Raw genomic sequence first — 10,396 nt, 5'->3', positions numbered from 1 at the left:
GCTACTGTTCAACCACCCCTCCACCGTCTACTGTTCATCCAGCCCTCCACACCACGGGGTCTTGTTCAACCACCCCTCCACGGGCACCCCTCCACCATCTACTGTTCATCCAGCCCTCCACACCACGGGGTCCTATTCATCCAGAGGCAACGCCACCGCTCACTGTTCATCCAACAACCTCCCCCCCCCAACGCTCACTGTTCATCCAATCGATCGGCTTCAGTTAGCAGCAGTAGCGAAGGAATCGCTCGATCGGGTTCAGTTAACAGCCATCGATCGATCGCTCGGGTCAGTAACGCGTAGCCTGCAGTGCAATCGCTCGGGTTCAGTTAGAGCCCAACGCCTCGCTCGGGTTCAGTTAGAGCCAACACCTCACACACACGCGCGTATGTGTATGAGAGAAACGCGCATCGCTCAGCCCCCGACCTCCCACCGTAACTGGGAACTCCCCGAAATTCCCTCCCCCTTCTACCACGGTTTTTTCCATCATGGACGGCCCAAAGAATGTCATGCAGCTGCGTCTCCGGCTCGCCCAGGACGAAAAGCCCATTTTCTCTCATGATTTTTTGTCATAGAAGTAGGAGCCCACCACATCTATGATGATACCGGGTTTTGTCACAATTATCGTCATAGAAGTGTCATATGTATGACAGAAAAAAAATTCGTTCGGCCCAAAATGTCACGGATGTGTCTTTTTTTTGTAGTGTATAAAAATGATTACTTACCAAATTCCACTTACCAAAGGCGCTTCACTCCCCGGCAACGAGGCCAGAAAATAGCCTTGATGACCCACAAGTATAGGGGGTCAATTTTAGCTCTTTTCGATAAGTAAGAGTGTCGAACCCAACGAGGAGCAGAAGGAAATGACAAGTAGTTTTCAGTAAGGTAATGTCTGCGAATGCTAAAATTGTAAGTAGTGAAGTAGTTTGATAGCAAGATAATTTGTAACGAGCAAGTAACGATAGTAGTAACAAAAGTGCAGCAAGGTAGCCCAATCCTTTTTTGGCAAAGGACAAGCCAAAACGGTCTCTTATGATAAGCAAAGTGTTCTTGATGGTACACGAGAACTTCATCTAGTCACTTTCATCATGTTGGTTTGATTTGTGTTCGCTACTTTGATAATTTGATATGTGGGTGGATCGGTGCTTAGGTGTTGTTCTTACTTGAACAAACCTCCTACTTATGATTAACCCTCCCGCAAGCATCCACAACTACGAGAAAAGTATTAAGAATAAATTCTAACCATAGCATTAAACTTTTGGATCCAATCGGTCCCTTACGGAATAGCGCATAAACTGGGGTTTAAGCTTCTGTCACTCTCGCAACCCATCATCTAATTGCTACTCCACAATGCATTCCCTTAGGCCCAAATATGGTGAAGTGTCATGTAGTCGACGTTCACATGACACCACTAAGGGAATCACAACATACATACTATCAAAATATCGAACACATATCAAATTCGCATGATTACTTGCAACATGATTTTCCCGTGACCTCAAGAACAAAAGTAACTACTCACAAATGATAAACATGTTCATGATCAGAGGAGTATTAAATAGCATAATGGGTCTGAACATATAATCTTCCACCAAATAAACCATATAGTAATCAACTACAAGATGTAATCAACACTACTAGTCACCCACAAGCACCAATCTATAGTTCCGGTAACAAGATTGAACACCAGAGATGAACTAGGGGTTGAGATGAGATGGTGATATTGAAGATGTTGATGGAGATTTCCCTCCCCAAGATGAGAGAGTTGTTGGTGATGATGATGACGATGATTTCCACCTCCGGGAGGGAAGTTCCCCCGGCGGAATCGCTTCGCCGGAGGGCAAAAGTGCTCCTGCCCAATGATGGTAGCTAGAACTACGTCGGTATTTCCCTGGAGAGGGAGGGATGATGTAGCACAGCGAAGGTAGGTATTTCCCTCAGTTATGAGACCAAGGTATCGAACCAGTAGGAGAACCAAGCAACACAACGTAAGCAGTACCTGCACACAAATAACAACACCTCTCAACCCGATGTGTTAAAGGGGTTGTCAATCCCTTTCGGGGTATGGTGCCTCAAGGTAGGCAAACGGTCGTGAGATAAATTGTAGTAGATTGATAGATCGAACGGCAAATAAAATAAATAAAGATAAAACACAACAAGGTATTTTTGTATTTTTTTGGTTTAATACATCTGAATAAAAATGCAAAGGAAAAGTAGATCGCAAGGCAAATATATGAGGAAGAAGACCCGGGGGCCGTAGGTTTCACTGGTGTCTTCTCTCGACAAAAATTGCAAATGGTGGGTAAACAAATTACTGTTGGGCAATTGATAGAAATTCAAGTAATCATGACGATGTCCAGGCAATGATCATTACATAGGCATCACGTCCAAGATTAGTAGACCGACTCCTGCCTGCATCTACTACTATTACTCCACACATCGACCGCTATCCAGCATGCATCTAGTGTATTAAGTTCATGGAAAACGGAGTAATGCAATAAGAACGATGACATGATGTAGACAAGATCCGTTATCTATTGCGGCAGATAGGGATCCTGTCTTTTTATCCTTAGTACCAAGGATACATACGTGTCGGTTCCCTTTCTGTCACTGGGATCAAGCACCGTAAGATCGAACCCACTACCGGGCACCTCTTCCCATTGCAAGATAAATAGATCAAGTTGGCCAAACAAAACTCAAATTTTGGAGAAGAAATAAGAGGCTATAAGAGATCATGCATATAAGAGATCAAAGAAACTCAAATAACTTTCATGGATATAAAAAGATATAACTGATCATAAACTAGAAGTTCATCAGATCAACAAACACACCGCAAAAGAGAGTTACATCATATGGATCTCCAAGAGACCATTGTATTAAGAATTCAGCGAGAGAGAGAGAAAGCCATCTAGCTACTAACTACGGACCCGAAGGTCTACAAAGAACTACTCACGCATCATCGGAGAGGCACCAATGGAAGTGGTGAATCCCTCCGTGATGTTGTCTAGATTGGATCTGGTGGTTCTGGACTCTGCGGCGGCTGGATGAATATTTCATCGACTCCCCTAGGGTTCTGGTATTTTTGGGGTATTTATAGAGCAAACAGGCGGTCCAGGGGCGCCAGAAATCCTTCTTGCTACCTCTTGAGCACTGCGTTGGTTTTCCCTTGAAGAGGAAAGGGTCATGCAGTAAAGTAGCGTAAGTATTTCCCTCAGTTTTTGAGAACCAAGGTATCAATCCAGTAGGAGACTACGCTCGAGTCCCACGCACCTACACAAACAAATAAGAACCTCGCAACCAACGCGATAAAGGGGTTGTCAATCCCTTCACGGTCACTTACGAGAGTGAGATCCGATAGAGATGATAAGATAATATTTTTGGTATTTTTATGATACAGAGTAAAAGTAAAGAAAGCAAGTAAACATTAATGGAAATAACGGGAGATTAATATGATGGAAAATAGACCCGGGGGCCATAGGTTTCACTAGTGGATTCTCTCAAGATAGCATAAGTATTACGGTGGGTAAACAAATTACTATCGAACAATTGATAGAATTGAGCATAGTTATGAGAATATCTAGGTATGATCATGTATATAGGCATCACGTCCGTGACAAGTAGACCGAAACGATTCTGCATCTGCTACTACTACTCCACACATCGACCGCTATCCAGCATGCATCTAGAGTATTAAGTTCATAAGAATGGAGTAACGCTTTAAGCAAGATGACATGATGTAGAGGGATAAACTCATGCAATATGATATAAACCCCATCTTTTTATCCTCGATGGCAACAATACAATACGTGTCGTTTCCCCTACTGTCACTGGGATCGAGCACCGCAAGATTGAACCCAAAGCTAAGCACTTCTCTCATGGCAAGAAAGATCAATCTAGTAGGCCAAACCAGACTGATAATTCGAAGAGACTTGCAAAGATAACCAATCATACATAAAAGAATTCAGAGAAGATTCAAATATTGTTCATAGATAATCTTGATCATAAACCCACAATTCATCGGATCTCGACAAACACACCGCAAAAGAAGATTACATCGAATAGATCTCCAAGAGAATCGAGGAGAACTTTGTATTGAGATCCAAAGAGAGAGAAGAAGCCATCTAGCTAATAACTATGGACCCAAAGGTCTGAGGTAAACTACTCACACATCATCGGAGAGGCTATGGTGTTGATGTAGAAGCCCTCCGTGATCAATGCCCCCTCCGGCAGTACGCCGGAAAAGGCCCCAACATGGAATCTCACGGGTACAGAAGGTTGCGGCGGTGGAATTAGGTTTTCGTTGCTCGCTCTGATGGTTTGGGGGTACGTAGGTATATATAGGAGGAAGAAGTAGGTCGGTGGAGCCACGAGGGCCCCATGAGGGTGGAGGGCGCGCCTGGGGGGGTAGGCGCGCCCCCTACCTCGTGGCTTCCTTGTCTGTTGCTTGACGTCCACTCCAAGTCCTCTGGATCACGTTTGTTGCGAAAATCACGTTCCCGAAGGTTTCATTCCGTTTGGACTTCGTTTGATATTCTTTTTCTGCGAAACACTAAAATAGGCCAAAAAACAGCAATTTGGGCTGGGCCTCCGGTTAATAGGTTAGTCCCAAAAATAATATAAAAGTGTGTAAATAAGCCCATTAAACATCCAAAACAGAATATAATATAGCATGGAACAATCAAAAATTATAGATACGTTGGAGACATATCAATTGGAAACCATTACATAGCTAAAATAATCACACATAATAAAGTTTAGAAATAACTCAATTACTTTCAATGAATAATCTGGTCATAAACCCACAATTCATCGGATCCCAACAAACACATCGCATAAAAGGATTACATCATATCGATCTCCGAAGAGAACATTGTATTGAAGATCAAAGAGAAAGAGAGAGCCATCTAGCTACTACTATGGACCCATAGGCCCTGTGAGGAACTACTCACACATCATCGAAGAGGTAGAAAGGTTGATGTAGAGGCCCTCCATGATCAATTCCCCCTCCGGCAGAGTACCTGCGGAGGCCTCCATATGGGATCGCAGAAGAACATAGGCTTGCAGCGGCAGAATAATTGTTTCAGGGCTTGCTCTGGTAGTTTCTGAATTTTAGGGAAGTCATGGGTCTAGAATTAGGACAAACGAAGTTGCGAGGGGGCCACTAGCTCAGGCGGCGCCCCCTTGGGGGAACGCCATGTGAGCTTGTACCCCTCTCGTGCAACGTATGGTCTCCCCCTGAAGCTTCTAGGGCCCCTTCTGGTCCAGAAAAAATCACCGTAAAGTTTCATCATGTTTGTACTTTGTCTGGTATGGTTTTCCCGCGAAACAATAAAATAGGCAGAAACATGAACTAGCACTGAGAACTAAGTTAATAGGTTTGTTCCCAAAAATAATATTAAATTGCATGTAAAGCATACAAGATTGATCATATAATATCATGAAACAATAAAAAATTAGATACATTGGAGACATATCATCTAGCTCTAAGCCCGCCGGCCTCACTCCATGGCCACCTCCACTTCGACAGGCATGCAGCCTATACAGGGGAGAGGCGCGAGGCTCTTCATCGCCCAACTTCTCCACCACGCCTGCAAGGTGTTCAATGCTTACCATGGATAGTGTGGATGGGTTCTTTTTCAACAACTTCGTGTGTTTCAACGGGCGTTGAAATTTTTCTGGTTGTGACTATGGTCGTCGTGACCACATTGCTAGGCCGCGTCCGAGGTACGGGGGATCAATCTGTGGCCATGCTTCGGTGTTGAATGACAACAGAGAGATCTACAATTCCTACTCTTCATCGATTACTTTCAGCGCACATCCCCACTCTTCAATCCCAGACTATTCTGACGCCGCTTCTGGATTGCTAGACATGTGTTCAACCGTATTTGAGAGGGAGTGATGGTGCATGATGATTATTTCGTATGCAAGGAGGATGGCCTTGAAAATGTTGGCTTATCCTCTTATGAGAAACGCACTACAACTATTGGGATACTTGCATACGGAATTCTCGGTGATCTTGTTGATGAGTATGTCCGCATGATCTGAGTGAGTCCACATGCCTTGCATCAATGTACAAGTTCTACAAGGCTATAGTAGCAGTGTCTGGTCCATGGTACCCGAGAGAGCTAAATGATGCGGATACACCGGTCAATGTAGATATGGGCTTTTCCGGGGATGTTTGGTAACATAATTGTTTGCACTAGAAGTGGAGGAAATGTCCATCTTCTTTGCGGGGGGCAGTACAGGGGGCATGTCAAAGGTTGCACTGTCATACTTGAAGTTATGGCTCCACAAGATCTCTGGATTTAGCACTCTTATTTCGGCATGGCTGGTTCTCACAATGACATCAACAATGCTCCGGCACTCTCCGGTGTTCGGAAGGCTTGTAGAAGACAATTGCCGAGAGGTCAACTTTGAGATCAGTGGAACAACAAGGGATACTACCTCACTGGACAACTCTTGTGAAGACAATCTCCAAGCCGGTAGGAGAGAAGAGGGCTAGGTTTCCTCAAGCACAAGACAGTGCTAGGAAGGATATGGAGTGTGCTTTTGGTGCGCTTCAATCTCGACGGGCCATCGTACGGTATCCTCCTAGAATTTGAAGCACCAAGTAATTGTGAGAGGTCATGATTGTATGTGTGATCATGCACACCAGGATCATAGAGGATGAGCGTGAGGACGAAATCTTCGTCCAAGGGTTCCAATTTCAGGGTGAAAATATTGTGACTAAGCACGGAGTACCTGCAACGTTTGCACAATTCACCCAATTTTATCATGAAATGCGTGATTGGACAACTAACATTCAACTTCAAAATGATTTGGTTAAGCATGTGGACTCACCTTGGCAACCAATAAATGTAACGGCTCTTTTCTTTTCAATATATTTGTGAAAGTTTTAATTTTTATTTGGTTTGTAAACTATGAGATTTTTATTTGATTGTAAACTACGTGATTTAAACTTTGGGCAATGTTTAGATTTGTATGCAAAAAGTGTGTAAAAATATGGACGCATACTGGTCGCGTGGATGAAATGTATCAGTCGGTCAGGCACACTGACCTGCAAACACACGGACGGGTCCGGACGTCGCCCCTATGGCCAACCCAAACGAACAAAAACCGGATCAAATCCGCGCCGCGCGTTGGAGTTGCCCTTACGCGCTCCCATAGTTGTGTCTTGGTTTCGTATGAAATTCTTCCGTGATATTGGGAGAATATCATTGAAAACTAACATTGGAAGAAAAATTCATGAAAATCACATTTGGAAGTTTCTAAAAAATCCGGAATAAAAATACGGGATGTCAAGACGGTGATGTTTTATTACCACGTGAAATTTTTTCAGGTTGGAACACATTACAGATGTGAGATTTAGGGCTGAATTTGTTTTTTTCCATAGCTCACATCCGGTAATGTGTTTAAATTTGAAATTTCGCAAGGCAATGGAATGTCACCCGAACGTGCCGTATTTTACATGCATTGCATACTCCACAAATCGCGTGGTTTTCATCGATTTTCATCGAATGTTGGTTTTGTATGATATCGTCCCTCGTGACATTTGAGTCTGATGACCGAGAGTACACCTTTGACCAAAGAAGGAGGTGCGATGGCATCAAAAGTTGCAAAGCTGAACGAGTCCCAAAGCGGTGCTCTGCCCTCTCGCATCTCTCCCGATGAACGCGAAACAGCACCGAGCACGAACAAAATTTCCAGGATCGTACTGCTTGGGAGAAGAGGGGCAGAAGCAGCAGATCGCTAGAATCTTTACCCCTCTCGCAGCAACAGTAAATGATACGAGTACTGCACTAGCGTGCACCTGTATAGCCTTTGGCTCTATCTGAACAACGCAGCAGCGATCGCAGCCACGCATGCACTGCCAAGAAATAAAGGAAGAGATTGACTGAAACAGCCAGAGGAGGCTCAGGAGCCCCACCGTGCCAGTCTTATCAGCCCATCTTTTCTCTCGAGGATATGCTCGAGAAGGACCAAGGAGGGTGCAGTCAAACATACCTTTCGTCGAATGTCAGATGACAAAAACATGTGACGTTGGTACTATGAAATAGAGTACTTCTCCAAATTTGATTACTCCAACATGATCGTGTTACTTCAAATTTGATTAATATCGATTTCATTTGAAGAAATACTAGATGGACGATGCATTTAAAAATACAGTACTGTAGTGTTTTTTATTTAGGCTCCCGCTGGCCGGCATAGTTTCATGGCGGGAGCTCGTACCACGCCGGGCTGCCAAAAGGATCTAGGAGACCTCAACCTGGCATTACTGACGGACAAAACAGAGGACTAGGGACATAACTGTAGTTACTTCTTTTTCTATAGGGGAGGCTAGATTGCAAAGTGGAGTAGGCTCGTACGACTAGCACGCTGTAGAAATCGTGGTACTCCAGAAATTGTCGCAGACCCTAAACTAGGGTTCAAAATCCTGACCCGATCACTCCTTAATCCAGAGTCGACAGTGGCAAAATTGAACAGAAGCAGACAATTGCTCATGTCATGACCAAGTGACACATGCAGAGGAAAACAAAGACCGGAAGACACCTTGCGTGACAGGTCGTTACGAGTTTTAACCATGCTTTCATTTTGTTAAATCGTTGTGGGAGGTGTACTAGCAGAAGGTCGAAATTAAAATTAAAGTAAGAGTAACAAGCATCATTGCACACAAAAGTTGCTGTAAAAAGGCCACGGATTCGAGATAGAAAATATTGCAGGATGAACCCGGGACATCAACTTAACCTTTCATTCTTCCGGGTTCTTGTTCCGAAAAAATTCTTGCGACACTGATACACTAAGCGATGTACGAGATTTTTCCGACATGAGTACTAAAAGTCTAAGACTAGTCCACAAAATGCGTTGATCCATAATTTTACATGCATTGCATACTCCACAAATCACCTCAAGTGCAAAGCTTGCAACACGTACCATAGACAAAATGCTTTCCCACAGTGATCGATTGCAGTTTCTTCGGATCTCCTAGTAATTCTGATTCGACGCCATTGCTAAGATCGACCTTGCTGGAAGACAGTCCAAGCAATCATGGCCTGACGCCGCTCCAGGTCCCCAAGTTGTCTCCGGGTCCGGGCAGGTGGTAGCTCTCAACATTCCCTTCAAGATTGCACAACGGCATGCCATGCCCACCGGCCTCGCCTCCGGTCACCTCCGACGACTGCTGCGGTGAAGCGCCGGGGGGCTGCGCTGCTGCGCCTTCTCCCTGCGCCTCTGTGGCTGCGGTGGCCGTGCCGGCCTCCTCTGCCTCCCCCTCCAGCGGCAGGCGCTCGTAGACAGCATTGGCAAACGACGCGGCCATGAGGAACACGGGCCCGGCGGCGACGAGCTGGCCGACCACGCTGCCGCCAACGACCTGCCCCTGCCAGCCGGCGAGGTACACGGCGAGGCTGCTGGCAGCCGGGGGTGCCGGCGGCGGCAGCACCGTGCCCGTGAGCGACAGGATCTCGAACTGCCCCTGCAGGGTGGCAACGAGGCCGCCAGGCGACGACGACGACGACGCGCCGGGCTGACGAAGCGAGACGTTGGTGACGACCCCGGCGCCGCTGAGCACGCAGACGCCGCGCCTACGGCGGCGCGCGTACTCGGCGAGGCACTCGACGACGTCGGCGCCGTCGGCGACCTCGAGGATGTGGGAGTGGAACGCGTTGGGGCTGTCACGGATCACGATGATGGGCGGCTTGGGCTTGTTCTTGGACCCCGGCGGCCTCCCCCGCGGGCGCCGCATCGGCCGCGCGGACTCCCCGCCGCCATCCGCCAGCACCATGGCCGATGAGGAGGGCTGCTGCTGGTCGGCGCCGCCCCCGTGTTGCTCGGCACCGGCGCCGGAGGCGAGGCTCCTGACCGGCGACGCCATGGGGTGCTGCTCCGCCTTGACATGCGTGCAGGGGTGGAACGGCGTCGACTGCTGCTGCTGCGCGAGGAGGAGGTCGAGGTAGTGCGACGCGCCCCGGGGCTCGCCGGCGCCAGGGTCCATCCCGGCCATGGCGCTCCCATCGGCGCGCTCCCACCCGTTGCTCGCCGCCAGCTTCTTGATCTCTTGAGCCTCCGCCTTCTAGCCTCTCGCCTGGTATCTCTGGCCAGCGCGGCGCGACGCCGCACAAGCAAAAGCGATAGTGTACCGTGGCCGTAGGCGGTGGAGTTTGGAGCAGAGACCGTGGCTATCGATGGAGATAATTACAAGATAGTACCACATTTGGGGCGGTGGTGCCCAATTGGTATCATTTTTGCAAATTTTTACGTGTCAGTACCACGTTTGGGTCTAACCGTTGCAAATCGAGCTAATCTTCGTATTTCTACGTATTGACGCTGGAACTGACCGCCCGGGCCCGCGCGACGGCTGCCATGCTGGCGAATCGGCACCCGCCCGCTCGCTCGATAC

General features: G+C 47.1%; 1 protein-coding gene across 1 annotated transcript; it reads right to left on the bottom strand.

Moving 5' to 3' along the window:
* Positions 1-8,696: 8,696 nt before the first annotated feature.
* Positions 8,697-10,192, bottom strand: LOC123165401 (AT-hook motif nuclear-localized protein 18-like). The gene has a single exon (XM_044583038.1). It carries the CDS (start codon positions 9,998-10,000, stop codon positions 9,044-9,046), a length of 957 nt encoding a protein of 318 aa, XP_044438973.1. The 5' UTR covers positions 10,001-10,192; the 3' UTR covers positions 8,697-9,043.
* Between the last annotated feature and the right edge of the window lie 204 nt (positions 10,193-10,396).

This window comes from Triticum aestivum, chromosome 7D (assembly GCF_018294505.1).
Source record: "Triticum aestivum cultivar Chinese Spring chromosome 7D, IWGSC CS RefSeq v2.1, whole genome shotgun sequence".
In the NCBI taxonomy this organism is placed as follows: Eukaryota; Viridiplantae; Streptophyta; class Magnoliopsida; order Poales; family Poaceae; genus Triticum; species Triticum aestivum.
The sequence above is the reverse complement of the archived record's forward strand: the minus strand, read 5'-3'. Positions and strand labels throughout refer to the sequence as shown.